We start from the raw sequence: 18,635 nt of genomic DNA on the forward strand, positions 1-18,635 counted from the left end.
TTGAAAATTCAGTACTTCACAAAATAACATAGGTAGTGATATAAGAATTTACACATGTTTGAAATGACATGGGGTTTTATTGAAACCAAAAAGTGTGCAAAATAACCAACAGATAGCACTTTGTACAATACAAAAGCAATAATCAGGTTGTAATTAGGCAAGCTTTCAGAGGCAGAGGCTGCTCCTCTAGGCAGAAAGGCTGAAGGGGAAGGAAGAGGGGTGAAGGAAAAGGACTTGAGAGGGGGGGGGGGGGGGGGGGGGGAGAATCTAGGAGTACAAATAGGATCCCTTTTGCTTCCCATAACACTGATACCAGACCTTTCTCACTAAAGGAATTGTCTTTGCTTTCTTTGGTGGCCGAGAATCAGCACGTTTCCACTGATTTGACTGTTGCTTTTGACTCTGGGGTATGGTAGAGCACCCAAGTTTCATCTGTGGTCACAAACAGGTGCAAAAAAATTCTATACATTTCTTCTAAAATGGGCCAAACATTGTTCTGTTATGTCCATTCTCGTGCGTTTTTGATCCAGCGTCAAGAGTCGCATCACCCATTTTGCAGATAATTTTTTCCAATTCTAATTCTTCAGTTAAAATAAGATATGCCTCTTCAGATGACATCTGGCAAGCATGAGCAATTTCACGCACTTTCAATCAGTGATCCTCCATGACCATTTTGTGCGCTTTTGCAATTATTTTTGGGTTAGTGATATCTCGGCTGACCACTTAGCAAATGATCATCTAAGCTCTCCTGACCAAATTCAAATTCATTTGTCGACTTGGAAACTGTTGAATATGAAGGAGAAGAGTTCTCCAGTGTATTCTGAAAATCGGCACCAATGTCCTTTGCTTTCATACCTTTCTGTACAAAGTACATAATAACTGCTTGAATTTCAATTTTTTTTTCCGGCTTCACAAACCACTATGCAGGAACAACAACAGAGCCACATAACCACCACAGCTCTTTTCCAAGAGCAATGACGTGGCACGTGTTTACAGGCAACAGTCCAACAAATATTATGTGAACAACTCGTTGCACTAGTGCTGACCTCACGTGATTACGAGAACTTTTCAATCGACCCTCGTACTGAGAGTTGTCATCTTGCATTGAAAGCATAGGATGGCATGGAGCTGTGAGGAGGGCAGATTTTGGTTCACGCACTGACACTGGCTACTGGGCCGTGTGAGCTGTGTGCTTGACTAAAGCTGCATGCAGTATATTCCGCATACCCTTCACGAATCGGAAGCAGTACTATTAAATATTATCAATCTTTTTCATACTTTGTATACAAAATTGTATGGATAACAGAGAGAGAGAGAGAGAGAGAGAGAGAGAGAGAGAGAGAGAGAGAGAGAGAGAGAGAGAGAGATTGGGCAGGGGGGGGGGGAGGGAGCAGAGAGTGGATGACATACATAAACTGAGAATGTGATATTTCATTATAACTATGCAAATGTATGAATGAGAAAGTTTGTGCAATAGGGGGATTTGCAACTTATGTCCGAGTGAGTTTGATTTTGTAAAATGCAGAAAGGCAGCCAGAAGGGGTGTTGAGTATAAAGTTTGTTAGTAATTTGTTTTGTGAAAATGAATCATTTTGTTTTCATTAAATTTTATTTAGTTGCAAGCATACAACTGCAATATGAACGCAACTGAGCTTCCACGGGCTAAACTGAAACGACAATTCAGAGAACAAAATGTTGTGGGTGATATCTCTGTTGGAAAGAGGGGGAGGGAGGGGTGGGGTGTTTGCTCATTGATCTCATCGGATTAGGGAAGGATGGGAAACGAAGTCAGCCATGCCCTTTTGAAGGAACCACCTCGGCATTTACCTGAAGCGATTTAAGGAAATCACGGAAAACCTACATCGGGATGGTCGGACACAAGATTGAACAGTCGTCCTCCCAAATGCGAGTCCATAGCGCAAACCAATGCGCCACCCCGGATGTCTCTGCTGGAAACATGTCAGTCTCACCGATGCTGCCTATCGGTCTGTCACCACCGAGGAGTGGGAACCATACTGTCGAAAGATGTGAGCTGGAGGAAGATTACTGAAGGCGTGACGGTGTGATGAAAATTGCCATTGACAACACTGTCATTAACACGTGTCCAGCCACCACCACCGAATCAGTCGACTTTAGCATGGACAAAACCATGAACAACTGCAGTGGAAGCGACTAGCTTTGTAAGGTTTTAGTTCTACCTAGATATTGCTCACTTTAAAGTGATGCTTATTCCATTTCTTTTATAAGCTGCATCTGTAACTGGCTGTCATACAAGAAGGAGGTGGGGCTTGTCACACCAGCTAATGTGCTACAAGCCGAATGTGAGCCTTTACTCCCAGCATTCTCCACTCAGGAGCCAAGTGAAAGTGTGCGATCAGTAATTGCCATGATCTAGTTCACTTACATGCAATGGAGTCAAGTCATAAAACAGATGCAGGAGTATCATGTTCATACTGATAGAACATTTTGTTGAAGTAGGCTCCTTTCCTATGAGATTCACAATATCTTTCTTATTTCGAAGAACTGCATCTGTAGAAAGATGAGTGGAATAATGTGTTGTATATACTGAAGTATTCATTTCATGACTCCAAATAGTCACATCTTTCTAGTGCCAAAAAATCAATCTCTCAGACTTTTTTTATATCTCATCTCAGACTCTTTCCCCTGTGTGAAACTAAGTTTGTATGTCTTCCTTAGCACAACTTATACTGCAGTGAAGTACTGAGTACATCACAGTTCTTCCATTTACAAACAATTTGTTTCTTGTCTGGGAGAAAGTCATAAATTTAAAGAGTTTCCTAAGATTTAAGATAAATTTAAGTGTTCGGAAGCCTTCCCTGCAGATATTCATCTGGTGTGTAGCATTATGCAGAAGTGTGATATGGTTTGGATGAGAAGAAAGATTAGATGGGCAGATCAAGTAACTTTCTTTTCTCTTTTAGTGTTCAACCCTGAGGTTGGTTTGCAGCAGAGCGCCATTCCTCTCTGTCTGCCTTCCTCTTCATGTACGATATCCTCGGTTGCCCCCACCGATTCCTTCCCTCAATAGCTCCTTCTGCTATTGTTCCAATGATGATGTGTCGTAGGATGTGCCCTACAAGTTTGTCTCCTTGTTTGGATGTGCCTCCACAGAGATCTGGTTTCCCATACTATTCTAAGCACCTCTTCATTTGTTACTTTGTCTCTCCAGCTGATCATCCTCCTCTTATAGCACCACATCTCCAGGGTCTCCAGCCGTCTTCTCTCTTCTCTTCCAATTGTCCAAGTTTCACATCCGCATAGGGCCACACTCCAAATGAAACCTTTCATGATATATTTCCTTATTTTCAGACTGATGTTGTCGCTGGTAAGTTCCTTCACCGATTAAATGCGGTTTTGACATTTTGTATTCTGCTCGCAATTTATTTCCAGCTTCTACCATCCCTTGGCAACGGCCTTGCCGCAGTGGTTACACCGGTTCCCGTGAGATCACCGAAGTTAAGCACTGTCGCCCGTGGTCGGCACTTTGATGGGTGACCATCCAGGACCCATGCGCTGTTGGCATTTTTCGGGATGCACTCAGCCTCGTGATGCCAATTGAGGAGCTACTCAACCGAACAGTAGCAGCTTCAGTCAAGAATACCATCTTACACCCCACACCCCTCCTATCCGCATCCTCCACTGAGGATGACACGGCGGTCGGATGGTCCCAGTAGGACAGAGTGCTCCCTCCCCCCCTAAAATCCCTTGTGATTTTGCTTCCCACATAAGTAAATTCCTCTATCACTTGCAGCTTCTCTCTTCCACTTCTCATTCTCAGAGGTTCATATTCTGCTCCTCTACTGCATATCAACACTTTAGCCTTTTTCTTGTTTATTCTCATTCCATACTGATTGCATGGACTTTTTTCCATTGTTCTGGGGACTTCCCTTAGATCATCTTTGTCTCCGTGACTATAGAAATATCATCTGCATAATATAGCATTACTATCTTGTGCCCATTAATTTTGATCCTCACCTCAGTAGTTTCTCAAACTTTGTGTATAGCTTCCTGGATGCAAGCACTGAATCAAGTAAACTAATGAATTAAATTTGAAAAACAAGAAATTTATGACAACTTGACTAATATATGCTATCAGTTGGTAAAGCACATCCTGAGGCACAAAGGGATTTTCAATTTGGTAATGGAGGGAAGTGCAAGTGGTAAAAACTCTAGGAGAGAACAAGAGATGACTACAGTAAGCAAGTTCAAATGGATGGAGGCTGCAACAATTATTTAGAAATGAAGATGCTTGCATGGGATACGCAGCTGTGGAGAAACACATCAAAGTTATCTTTGGATTAAAGACCACAACCATAACAGTACAAACATTTAAGTAATTTTTTTCAGATTTTCAGTGACAGGATGATGACATGCTCTCTGTTAATATGACAACTGTCCACATTTCTTTGGGTAATATTCACAAAGAGTAATGAATCTGGGAAGTCTCATAGTAACTTACCATAGTATTCTGCAACAGACTATCAATGGCCAGTTCAATATTAGATTCATTCTCTTTCAACTGCTTTTTCAGGGCTACGTTGTGAACTTCTGCCTCAATCAGCTCGGCATACAACCCCACATCTGGCGTCGGTTCAGGTGGCGCCGAGATGCGAGACTCAGCGAGATCTGCAATCACTACCTCCTGTTCTGCTATAAATTTTTCGACCACAGAAGGAGTTTCTGATGGTGAAGACTGCTGCTCCTAGTAACAGAGAGTGTAGTATTATTGTAATTTCACAGAATTATTAGTACGACAACAGAGACAACTTTTCTTCTTATGTTAGCAGTTGCACGTTTCACTTATATATAACAATGTACCAACAGAACTACAAGGGCCTTTTTAAACGGGCGGTCACAATAACTTCGGCTAGCTAAACACACTTCCTGTCCGACCAAAACTTCCAGCTTGGTACACATTACTGCTATAGCAGTTGAAATTTCAGAATTATTGATAGTTTTTATGTGAAAGCCATAAATGAAATGTTACCTGTGTTCTGCCTCAGTTAATTTGTAGTTCGATTAGGAATGAGTTGAAAGAGTACAGGAACCATAACACAATTACCCAAGATCCCCTTTTGCTTTGCTTACCTTAGCTTAGCTTCTTCACAAAACCTTGTAATATTAATTGAATATTGCAGCAGTAAATACATCTTTTACTACATTTCTGTCCGTAAACATTAACATTGTTCACATTAATTGAGCAGTCTTTCCAATTTATGGGCTAGACACAATGTATCTTCTGCTGTCCTTGTGATATCATTTTTTGTTACAAGCTTCAGGGTTCTCTGGGGCAGTGCTGTCTCTGGGAAGTGGCGAATCTCCACAGAGTGCTGTACTGTGGTAACCAGTTGCTTGTGGAAACAAGATGTCCAGCCTCCCGATTTCGTGCACATATAAACGAATTCTCTACTTCTCACTTATTACCCACTTAACAAAATTCCTATGTGCTCATGACCATCACTCACTGGAAACATAGCAGGTGTATAAGTACTGTATGTCACTTGAATTTGGCTGCAATACTTACACATCTGTTTGAAACTGACTGACAATATTTCATTCAAAATAATCTCTATTGCTATTTATACATTTCTCCCACCTCTCCAGCAGGCTTAAACCCCCCCCCCCCCCCCCACACATACACAGTTCTTTCGAAGAGAACCAGTCAGTGAGCCATTTACATACAACAAATTGAAGCGTTGTTCAGTGAGAGCATGTCCCAGTGATGCAAATAGATGATAATAGGACGAAGCCAAGTCTGAAAAGTAAGCAGCATGCCTTAGTATTTCTCAACTGGATGCCTCTATCATTTCCCTGACCCATTTTGCTGTGTGATGGGGTGTTATCAAGGAGCAACATGACTTGTCTTTTCCCTCTTCCGGTGATTTTTTACTTAATGCTCGAATTAAATAGATCATTTACTGTTGGCAGTGATCAGTGTGAAAGGCTTCACCAAGTTTTAGCAGCTCATAATAGACGACATCCTTCTGATCCCACCAAACATAGAGCATTGTTCTTTTTTCAAAGTGATTTGGTCTTACACTGGATTTCATTGGTTTGCCTGGATTCACATATGATTTACAACGTTTAGGATTCCCAAAATTATCTATTTTTCGTCACCTGTCACTATTTGATGGGGAAACGACTTTCTTTTTATCTGGTGAGTTGTATTTCACAAGTGGTCTTTTGATCTGCTTTCTGTATTTCATTCAGTTCATGCTGAACCAATTTTCCCACTTTCTGCATCTTTCACATAGCTTTCAACCGAAGACAAATGGCTTTTTGAGTTCCATTCAATTGTTCTGTGGGTTCCTGTTGAGTTTGAGTATCATCCTCCTCATCACCCACTCCTCCCCCATCATCCTCAAATAAAGCCTGCAATTGGTTGTCTTCTAACTTTTCCGGTGGTTTCCCACACTCGTCGTTTCTCACGTCAAAAAAATGAATGGTGTCCGCAAACATTAGTTTGTAAGCAAAAAACTTGTCATGTTTACAGGTTTGAAACAGATACCAATGTATGAAACTTGGATTCGTGTGTGTTGACATTCGTCGTCAGCCGTTACAGGAAGCAGATGGTGCCGCGGACGCGATGTCTCAGGACCTACGCTGATGGCTAGCACCATCGATAGGGGAATTCCAGTTTCATACTTCTACACCTGGTACAGGTACTAAGTTATTACTTTTATGAAGTGATCTGATATTACAAGAAAACCATCATCAGCTTTGTCCAGTTACACTGAACTATTTTACTGACAATCTGGCAGTGACTCATAAATAGTCATTCCTATGCATGGGGAGGAAACAACGTCCTGGGGCACTGCTTTTTAAGACAACTGCTACACACCTGATTATTTTGACACAAAAAAGTACAGTTGTCCTTATCCTGTATTGTCTTCAACAATGTAGTGGTTTACTAGACGCGGTCCCTAGCGAGTGAAGGCGTGTTACACTTCAACGACTCCATACCACTGTCCAACTGGCATTTTCACGTTAAAAGACAGTTGTCCAGAGGAGAAAGAAACAGTAAGGGAAATGAAGGAAACATCAAGACTAAACGGGGATCTGCCCCATATCTTTGGATTTGAAGCAAGGCACATACCCACAGAGCCACACCACCTGTGTGTTTAAACAAGCATTTCTCTCTTACAACTTAAATAGCATTCTCTCGGAAAATTCTGTCATGGGGAGAACTCAAAATACCGGCCCAAAATGCGCTAGCCCTAGCTCCACATCCACTGGCTGGCTCGACTTTGCTTGAATGACTGTGTGCTCCGCCTGCTATGGCCTATCTGTGACTTTCTCAGTGCATTATATTGTTTATTTGTTCTTAGTCTATACAGCACAGAGTGAATTATTTATAGAAAGCTTTAGAAAGCACCTGTCTGCACCCAAATCCTTTTTATACTTTCATGTACATACATATTCAGGTCACTACAGGGTGCATGGCAGAGTGTACCTCACACCAGGGGACTGTAATTAATGTGAAACTACTCACAGAGGTCTAGTTTCAGCTGTAACTATCACATGGCAGCGAAACTTCGATGATATGCTAATGTGGAACAAATTTATATTGGAAAAAAAACTTGGTTCCACTTTTGGCCACCAGGTGTGAATCTGGCACTGTATCTTGTACAACAGTATGGCAGGCATGCTGTATTGACGAGATTGACGTTTTTGTAACTAACCGAGCAGTATATGCCCCAGGTGGTGTTAGTGCTTGGGCTGTGTCACAAAAATTGTCTATCCCATGGTCAACAGTATGGAAAGTTTCAAGTTCCATTTTACACTAGTATCTGCACAACATCAAGACAGTGCAGTAACTGGAATCTCTGAATCAGCAGCAACACTCTGAATTTGCTCTTCAGTTTCTGGCACAGATGAAATTTTATGACATGTGGCCTGACATTATTTGAAGCAATGAGGCACATTTTATACTGCAGGGTGCAGTGAATGCACGGCACTGCCGAATTTGGGGTACTGCCAAACCTTGTGTTGTACACGAGAGCCATTGCTCTTGTATGAGATTGTGTGATGTGGATTCGTGAGTACCTATACAGTGACATCTTCACATTATCGAGATGTCCTCTAACTGCACAATTCCTGCTTTGGAAGACAACTCTGTGGAATACACTGTTTTCGTGCATGACGGAGCAACATCTCCCGTCGCCCGTCCAGTGAAAGATCTGCTTAATGCAACCTTCCATGATCATGTTATGTCCAGAGATTTTCCAGATGCAAGGCGTTCAAGATCACTTGATATGAAAATGTGACTTGACTCTGAGAAGATCTAAAATAATGTGTATACATGGGACACGTTTTGTCTCTACATGCTCTGGAGGACAGTATACAGAAATATGTTGCTCAGATTTCACCAGAACTGCTGCAGGCAACTGTCAATCGCATCATTTCACAGACACAGCATCTCGTTCACGTCTCTGGTGCTCACATTGAATGAATTTTGTAACTGAGATTAAAAATAAAAACAACATTATGACTTTCTCGCTTGTTTGACTCATGTCCTATTCCATTACATATGGATACATTTCTATACATCTTTCCAATGTTAACATCACCACATTTGTGTCTGGTGGCCAAAAATGGAACTAATTTTTCCCACACATAAACCCATTCCACCTTAACACATTAGCATATCTACCAAGTTTCACTGCCATATGATGATTACAGCTTACACTTGACCTCTGGATAGCTGCAATTTGTAAGTCATTCCCTTTCCTCTTGCACTTTCAAATGTGGCCCTTACACAAGACATATATTGGGGCAGTAAGGTCATTCTCCTATTTCTCACAAATTCCAGTTCTATAATCTTTCTCAGTTGTGATTTGCTGAAAGAATGCCCCCTTCCCTCCAGGTATTGCAATCTGAGTTCACAGAACATTTCCAAAATACTTGCCAGTTAATGAACCAATGTCAAAGAATAGCCACGTAAGGCTCTACCTGCATATGAAAAATTGACTTAGGATGTCAGCATACATAGCACCATTTAGATTGCCATCGATAAAATGGGGGCCAATTATCCTTCCTTCCATAATGCAACACCATACATTAACCTGCCAAGGTCACTGATGTTCCACTTGTCGCAGCCATAGTGGATTTTCCATTGCCCACTAGTGCATATTATGCCAGTTTATGTTACCGCTGTTGTTGAATGACACTTTGTCATTAAATAGAATGCATACAAAAAAATCTGTCATCATCCCGTAATTTCTCTTGTGCCCAGTGGCAGAACTGTACACAACATTCAAAGTCGTCGCCATGCAATTTTTGGTGCATAGAAATATGGTATAGGTGCAATCAATGTTGATGTAGCATTCTCAATCATTTGTCGCAGGTTGTGGTTGACATTTCACATCACATGTGGCTGAACACTTCCCGTTTCCTTAAATAACGTAACTATCTGACGAATGGTCCGGGCACTTGGATGATGTCGCCCAGGATACCGAGGAGCATACGTAGCACACGTCTGTTGGGCATTTAGATCACAATAGCCAAAATCGAGTTTTTACAAACAGCTTGAAAGCTAAACACTATGCTAACTTTCTGAGGAGGATTACTTTTTCCTGTTTTTAGGAGTAGTATCATAATGAAATTGCTCTATGAATCTAGAAGACATGGGAGTAGGGGGGGGGGGGATTTCTTTTGTGAAAGTATCCTCTGCTGGCACACTGAACGTGCAGATAACTTAATGAATGCAGCACGGTATCACCCTCAACAACCAAATACTTACAGTTAAATTAATAACAAAATGAATGCTACAGCAGACCTCTTCACTTACCTGCGTAACATTCTTGCTGTACGATGTGATGCAATTACTGTCACACATTAGCTTCATGCCATTCTTAAGCTGCTGGGATGCTGCATTCACGGTCAAAGTTAGGTTGTTCAGCTCCCGAATTTCATGTAGCAAACTTGAAGCTTTTTGATCTGAAATAAAACAGATGTTTAATACGAGTAACTGGAAGCTGTAATACTGTGTGTCCTACAATAACCACACTTCCTCCTAGACCAGCATCATCTACCACAGGATTCTACACACTATGCGCATCAATCATGCTACACACATGTTGTGAATGAAATACGCTGTTGAAGGAAAAGAGAGAAATGCTCTCTAACTTAGCTGCTGAACAACTGCAGGAGGAAGCAAAATTTCTTTTACACGTGACAATGTTACTGGCAATGAAGACAAACATTTTTGGCAGGGTAAGTTGATAATTACAGGAAAGAGGGAATAACTAAGTTTATAACAAACAGCACCAGTATTGCATGAGGTTATTTAATGATACTAGCCTACAAAGGTAATGACAACAGAACATTTCAAACATGACCTGTTTGAAAATAATGCATGTTAATCTACACAATAAGAAAATGGTTGCCATGTTCTTTCAGGAGACCTCAAACCCACAAACATTCCTAGAGTACTCACCTTTCTTTCCAACTGCAGCTCTTGGTGATGTCTCTCCATTCTCTTCTCGCCTTTTTTGCAACATAGCCGAACACTAGACTGTCTCACTAAAGGAATTCATAGTTTTGAGCACTGGGACGTCTGTCTGACTGACATCGATCTAGTGTTACTGTCTAGTGACAAGCTTTTGGAACTTGGGAGTAAATCCTATGGACCACAAACTGGTTATGAAGAAAGCTACGAGTGATGAAGTGGCATGTGCTAATAACTGTTACAGTGCATTTGTTTCATGAAAATTAAATCAAAATCATGACCATCATCTCCATTATGGAGCTGCCTGTTTGTTTATATGTCACTGACATTCTTTTGAAACATTATTATTGTCCTCTGTGATTCTGCTGGTTTATCACTTCAAGTTAGTGGAAAGTACATGCCCAACAAATATGATAGAATATACGAAACAAATATCGGTAGGTGACACAGCAAAGCAATCTTCAAATTATATGCTGACAATTTTTATACAGTGTTTCATGTTTTTTATTGTCCTGAAAACAAATGTCTTGGTACCGGCCTATTAAGCAGCAAGCTCCATATTAGTAACAGATGACTTACAGTTAAAATCAGAGTAAGACATTGCTGCATCACTCATTTTGCTACTAACTTCTGAATATTACTCTTTCACAGAGTGCTAAATACTTAGGCACTGTCTGAACAATTTTATGAGCCAGTGCAAATGTAAGCCTCAACTATATACACCTTTTCATTCACATAACACTGAATAATTTCCTTACTTTCAAGCATCAGGTGAAGCTGTTAGGCAATCATGCGGTGTTCAGATCAGGCAACCAAGAAATAGTGAAATCACAATGTGTAGACTGCAGAGCAAGACTGTTTTTACCTTCAAAATATGACACTTATAATGCCTTTATGGGATCTCATGCTTTGACTACGAAATTATAGACAAGGCCAGCACAAAAATGATCAAGGTTATGTTTCCTGAGGCCACGCTGACATTGTCACCTTTAATTCCCATGGCAGACAGACATTACCTGCTGTGTCATGCTGTTGGGAAAGGAGCAGGGGGTAGGGGAGGGGGGTCTCAGCACCATAGCCAACTGTGTGATTGTCTTTGGCACTCCTCACAAAAGTGATACTGTTTGCCTCAATGACACCTTGGAGATGGGACTTAATTGGGCATTATATTCCACCTGTTACTATGCCTTTCCATTTGGCATTAGTCAAGTTTTTTCAAAGCTTTGATTTCACCAATCAAAGAGTCCTGACAATTTCTTTGGCTGTGTGTACTGCATAACCTTGACACACACACACACACACACACACACACACACACACACACACACACACTACTTCTGGATAATCAAACCTCCCTGGTGAAACGTAGGAACATATGAGGCAATACTGATCCTGCCATTTTTCTTAGAAGATTGATTAAAGAAAGACAAATTAGTGTTTATAGCATTTGTAGATTTACAGACATTCTTTTGACAAATTTGACTGGAATACACTATTTGAAATACTGAAAGTTGCAGAATTAAAAAGAGAGCAAAAGACTATTTACAACTTTTATAGAAACCAGAATGCAGCTGTGAGTCTGAGGACACAAAAGGGAAGCAGTGGTCAAGAATGGAGTGAGGCAGGTTTGTAGCCTATCTCCAATGCTATTGAATAGGTAGACTGAACGAGCAGTGGAGGGCAAAGGAAAAATTTGGCAAAGGAATAAAAAATTTGACATTTGCAAGTAACACTAATTTTGAAACACCCTGGCCAATTAAAACTGTGTGCCGGACCGAGACTCCTGCCAGTACCTCGTCTCCTACCTTCCAAACTCATTCTGGAACACTAATTTTGTCACACAGCAAAGGACTTTGAAGAATGGTTGATCACAATGGATGTCTCTAAAAGGGGTTGTAAAATGAGTACAAAAGTGACAAGGACACATTCCTAGATCAAAGAAATATCTAAATGTTGACATGGGACCTACAGTGCTGTAGATCTGTGAGCAACTGTATAACTCTTATCATCCAAATGATCACAGCAGGGAAGATAGTGTTGTGACAGTGCCACCACATTTAACAGTGCCGCCACGACAGTACGCACAAACAACGATAGAGGCGCTCCGCAACTCGGCTGAGTGCGGGAGCGCCACCTAGCTACGAATGGCGCCAGCCGCATGTCACAGCACGGCAGTCGAATACGAGATACTGAGTTGATATCATGTAACCAGAGTGTTCCTAAGTGAGAGTGTTTGAATATCCACGCAATATTGGTGATTAAAGGTTCTAACAGATAGTTTAAGTATAATACACTGAAAAGGAAACATCTTTGAAACCTGTATATTTATTATGCATGTGTTTTTCACTACCAATGTACTATTAGTTCCTTTATGGTTGATGACAACTAATTGTGAAATGTTAGTTACGTGTTCTTTACTGATGACCTTCAGTCAGTCAGTCAGTCAGTCAGTCAGTAAGCACACCAACAAAACATATACATTTATTAATGTGCATGCACCCACCAACATTGATAACAAAAAAGAACCCGAGAAGACAGAAAAATTTTGGGAAAAACTTGAAAATGAAATGTCCAGAATTCCAAAGGAGGACATAAAAATTCTCCTCGGTGATTTTAACGCACAAATCGGCAAAGAAAAGAAATATAAAAAAAACAGTCGGCAACTACCCTGCACACAAATTCACGAACAAAAATGGCATGAGGCTCATCGAGCTGTGCCAGCAAAACAACCTAAAAATCATGTCGACATCATTTCGAAAGGACCCTAAGAAACAAAAAAGTGGCGATCCCCTATCCTTCAGCTAGGGGAATTTCAAATAGACCATGTTGCGATTTCCTATGATTTCCAAAAAGAAATACATGACGTTCAAATCCGCAGAGGGGCAAATATAGATTCTGACCACTATCTTACCAGAGTGAAAATTAAATTCACTCCAAAAAGGAAAGGAGGAAAGAAAACTCCACTAATTCCCAAATTTGATCTGAAAAAAATCTAAGAATCAAAAATTACAGAAGTATGGGAAAAGCAACCTGCAAACAATTGGAGAGATTTCCAAACAAAAATTGTACAGAAAGCAAGAGAACTGATACCATTAAAGAAAAAATCCAAACACCCATGGTGGAATTCAGATTGTGATAATGCAATAGAAGAGAGACGACGCGCCTTCCTAAATTACAATTGTGACAAATCGGAAACCACGCAACAGACATTGTTCGAAGTGAGAAAGCAAACAGCTAAAATACTTAGGCAAACTAAAAGAAAATATCTTCATGAACAACTAAACTCAATAGAAGAAGACTTCAGGAACCACAACACACAAGATTTTTACAAAATGTTCGCAAATCACGTCAAAGGATACAATCCACGAAACCTCTGTTTCAGGAAAGAAAATGGAAAATTAGCATTAACTAACAAAGAAAATTGCCAAGAACTAGCTAAATACTTTTCACAACTTCTAAACTGCCCACAACCGAAAACAAGATTCCCCAGATTACAACCAGAATGCACGAATGAAAGTTCACCAGCGCCAACTCAGGAAGAAATATATAGCCACATTAAGAAGCTCAAAAATAATAAGTCATCAGGAGAGGATGGAATTGTAGCTGAACTACTGAAGAACCTTGGCCCAAACTCCCTGAAAGAGATCACCCAAATCATCACAGAAAATATTCCAGAGGATGGGAAGTGTGCACTAATTCATCCACTGCACAAAAAGGGACACAGAGCAGATGTAAACAACTACAGAGGCATTTCACTTTTACCTGTGACTTATAAAATTTTATCCGCGTGTCTACTAAAGAGGGCACAAGAACAACTAGAACATACAATTTCAGACTACCAAGCAGGCTTTCGACCTAACAGATCATGCCCTGAACAGATCTTTAACCTTAAAGCTATTTTAAAAATGAAAGCAATCTGGTCTAAACCAATAGTGTGCACATTCGTTGATTTTAAAAAAGCATATGACTCTATAGACAGACAGTCTCTAATATTCTCAAAGAACGTGGACTAGACACCAAAACCCGAAAACTAATCGAACAAACACTGACAGAAACCAAATCAAAAATTAAATTCATAGACGAAATCTCGGAACCATTCTTAATTAAAACAGGAGTAAGACAAGGAGATGGGATCTCGCCACTATTATTCAACATAGTTTTAGACAAAGTAATGGAAGAATGGGAAATCGAACTAAGGAAACCAAACTTCTGGAAACCAATTGAACTAGGAAGAGGTAAAGGAAAATTGAACATCCCATATTTAGCGTTTGCAGATGACCTAGCAATTATAACTGACAGTGAAGAAACTGCAATAAAACAAATTGAGATCCTTAAAGAATGTGCAGAGAAGGTTGGCCTGCAAATCTCCTTTGAGAAGACTGAGTTTATGTGCTCCAAATTAGATATTCCGAAACTGGAAACAAATTTTGGTGAAATCAACAGAGTCAAACACTTGAAGTATCTCGGCGAAGTTATTGAACCAACAGGACTCGAGAAAATAGCACAAAACAACCGAGTACAGAAATTCAAGAAAGCATTCGGACTTGTTCAAAGCATATATAACAAAAAATGCCTAACAAAAGGAACTAAAATCAGACACTACAACACAGTTATCAAACCTACAGTCACGCTCTCGCTGAATAGAAAACTAGATTTACAAGAAAATAGAGAGAAAAATTATTAGGAAAATTCTGGGACCACGATACACACAAGATGGATACAGACTGCAGACCATCAAAACAACTGAAAAACTATCAAATATCGAAAGTGACATCAGAAAGAGACGAATGAAATTTTATGGACACCTACACAGATTACCTGGAAACAGGTTAACTAAACGTCTATTGGACTATGTGACATCACTTAAAGCAACAATACCCTGGGTAACTGAAGTTAAGAAGGTGTAAATAAAATAGAAAGAAACTTCCACATGGGAAAAATATATTAAAAACAAAGATTCCAAGACTTACCAAGCGGGAAAGCGCCGGCAGACAGGCACATTAACAAAACACACAAACACACACAATTCTGTGTGCCTGTCTGCCGGTGCTTTCCCGCTTGGTAAGTCTTGGAATCTTTGAAGTTAAGAAGGATTTGACAAAAGCAAAAATTGACATAACAGACGCATCAGACAGGGATACATTCAGAAGAAAAATTGACAAGTGGAAGTTTACTTCAGAGACGGCACCAAAACCATACCGACCAAAGTGGACTGAAGAAAGAAAGAAAGAAAGAAAGCGTTTGGGGAGAAAATGAAGAAATATTGGCAAAACAAGAAGAACCTAAAGAAATATTGATAAATCACCTGCTTATCGTTCTCCTATGGGGACATTCGCTAATAATAATAATAATAATAATAATAATAATAATAATAATAATAATAATAATAATTAAAATCAACTACTGCATATTACTAGTCATTAACTAACCAACATTGGAAAAGACGTACGTTTTTCTTTGATCTCTCTTTTGAGAGTTTCTATCCTCTCCTTTTGTGCTAATTCCTTTGCTTTCTTCTCCTGGACTTCCATTTTTAATGCTTTGTATTCTCTTAGCAATGCTAACCTTTCTTCTTCCTTTGACTGCAAAAAATAAAATACAGCATTATTAATAATTAGTTGTTATTTTTGTGGTTTTGCCTTCAATGTAATGACAACTGGACTGACAGACCAGCGTCAGTCATCAGATAGCTGTTTATGGAAGGCAGACATACTACACAAATATTTTCAATACATTTAGTAACTGTCAGTGTTGAGAAATATGGAAAACAAACATGAAAAAAAAACCTCAAGGTGATGACTCATCATACGATTTCTGAGATTTCCAGGTTGAAATTCCAAATTTTCCAGAAGTAATTTTTTGTTGTATGTGAGAGCAAGTTTTATTTATCTAACTTCCATGGCTGCTAATTAAACACTTTTAGTTGCCACATGATTTAATGCTGGTTATTGCACATTGAGCTAGCATTGTAAACAAGTTTGCTAAGAAATATGAATACAGGGTGTACATCAAGTCCGGAAACACTTTCAATTATTTACTGCACAAGAACCAAACATTGTACAGATATTATATATATGTCATTTTGCAGAGAAACTCTGACAGTTTTTTTCCCCCACATATACCGCCATAGTGTAGTTTGTTAATTTGCCGATAGTCAGTGCTAGTCACAAACACAGCTGTGTTACAGAAGGGGACAGCTGCTTCATGAAATGGCTTCCCCAATCGCCAAATCGCACTGTGAGAGACTTTTTTTCTATGGGGACACATTAATGATCTGGTGTACGTACTGCTTCTACCACTCGACATAGAAGAGCTCCGGGGGAATACAAGAAGCGACTACCACAGTCAACGATGCCACACTGGTACGGGTATGGCAAGAATTCTATTACCACACTGACATCTTCTGCCGGGTCACTCATGGTTTGCATATTGAATGTTCAGGGGGAGGAGGAGAACAACCTTTCAGAGGTTCTTTTCAAAATGCAATATGTATGACATCTGTACAATGTTTAGTTCTTGTGCGGTAAATAATTTAAAGTGTTCCTGGACTTTATGTACATCCTCTATAATGTGCAATATGAATATCATGTTCAATATTAATACTTTGTAACAACAGAAATTTGTAATATTTTTCTATATATTTTATTCATACTGAGAAAAGTTATTAGAATACAGTATGAAGGAAAGGTAAAGTAGGAGACAACAAATTTGCTAATGAATTTTTATTGTTCTACAGTAGGAAAAAACTTGCCTCCGTAGTCAAAAACACTGTCAGCCAAAACCAAAAGAATGTCACATCAGCTTCAAACTGATTTGGAAGTAGTATTTGAAACAAAATGGTTGAGAATGTCACAATGAAAGACTATTCCAAGAATTTTTTGAACAAAGATAATTGAGACATAATATGGAACAAAATTTACTTACAAATTCTACTGAAGATAAATGAAATTAAAAATCACTATGTTACTCTATATAACCTCCTTCACTGGACAGTGCACTTCTTAGCCTGTGTGTTCAACAATCAGAAGCAATTCTCTGAAGTAGTCAGTGAATTACCCCAGCTAGTACCACTTTCTGTAGCTCGAGCACAAGTAATTTAGCGAGTTTAGAATGGGTGCATTTCACCAGTTCACCAACCCTTGCACACTGGCGTGCAGCGCTACAGAGGCGAAGAAGAGAAGTGGGAAGAGGCAGGTGGAGAAAAGCAATTAGGGAAGATCAAGGCCCTGGTGTTACGGGATCGAGGGAGAGCATTCCAACTAGTGCAGCTAAGATTAAAACAATTTATTACAGAATAACCATTTGACATAATAATTTACTTCAGGCAAATACCAGATTGGTGCCTTCAGCAAGACCACTGCTAACCAACTGTCGTATCCACATAAAACATATTCATTCTCTCTCTCTCTCTCTCTCTCTCTCTCTCTCTCTCTCTCTCTCTCTCTCTCTCTCTGTGTGTGTGTGTGTGTGTGTGTGTGTGTGTGTGTGTGTGTGTGTGTGTGTGTGTGTGTGTGTGTGTACTGGAGCCACTTGTATTCATAGTGCTATTGTGAGACATCGTACACCATCATGACAATTCCTGGGTTAAATAAGCACATAAATAAAAGAGAATGACAAAGATCTGGTTTGCTGCTATGTGCTCAAGCAGTCTATGAATGATAAAGTACAGCGGAAAATCACAGGTCTATAAGTAATGGTAATGCTAATGCAAAAAAGAATGGATAGGAAGACCTGTTAAGACTAGACCTCTTTCAATATATAACAGCAAATAATCACCACAGAGACTTTTTTAAAATAGAGAGAACTTACCTTTTTTTCTTCAGATTCAGACTTCTTTTTCATTTCACTCATAGCCACACATCTCCGTATCATCTTCACCTCTTCCACTGGGCGGATGCGCATCATCATCTCTTCTACGATTGGTTGCATTTGTGGATTACACACACTGAATAGTACAACATGCTATTACAATTGGTTTGCTGTGTTAAAAATAAATGTTAAAAGTCAAAGAAATAATATAAATACAAAAGTCTCAAGGCATCAGAAAAGATCAGGGAATTTACTGTGCTGTGTAATTTGCTAAATATTTGTAGTGTCACCTAGTGAAATGCACAGTTACCACTGTTTTAAAGTTTTTCATTTGTTACTGTTAGAAAAAACAGCT

The 18,635-nt window shown here is 39.6% G+C and overlaps 1 protein-coding gene and 1 pseudogene across 2 annotated transcripts in view; one reads left to right on the top strand and one right to left on the bottom strand.

Annotated features, from left to right (window-relative positions):
- Nucleotides 1–18,635, bottom strand: part of LOC126293365 (uncharacterized) — a 57,161-nt gene that overhangs the window by 24,696 nt on the left and 13,830 nt on the right. For both annotated transcript variants that reach the window (XR_007552283.1, XM_049986567.1), the window contains exons 2-5: nt 18,281–18,416; nt 15,921–16,053; nt 9,812–9,960; nt 4,481–4,723 (exon numbers count right to left, since the gene is read on the bottom strand). Coding sequence is in view for 1 of the 2 variants with exons in the window: in XM_049986567.1 (XP_049842524.1) it covers nt 4,481–4,723; nt 9,812–9,960; nt 15,921–16,053; nt 18,281–18,416 (661 nt within the window). In the remaining variant the exon portion in view is untranslated. The remainder of the gene's footprint in view (nt 1–4,480; nt 4,724–9,811; nt 9,961–15,920; nt 16,054–18,280; nt 18,417–18,635) is intronic.
- LOC126293823 (5S ribosomal RNA) lies at nt 3,427–3,543 on the top strand (annotated as a pseudogene).

Source organism: Schistocerca gregaria, chromosome 10 (genome assembly GCF_023897955.1).
Source record: "Schistocerca gregaria isolate iqSchGreg1 chromosome 10, iqSchGreg1.2, whole genome shotgun sequence".
NCBI lineage: Eukaryota > Metazoa > Arthropoda > Insecta > Orthoptera > Acrididae > Schistocerca > Schistocerca gregaria.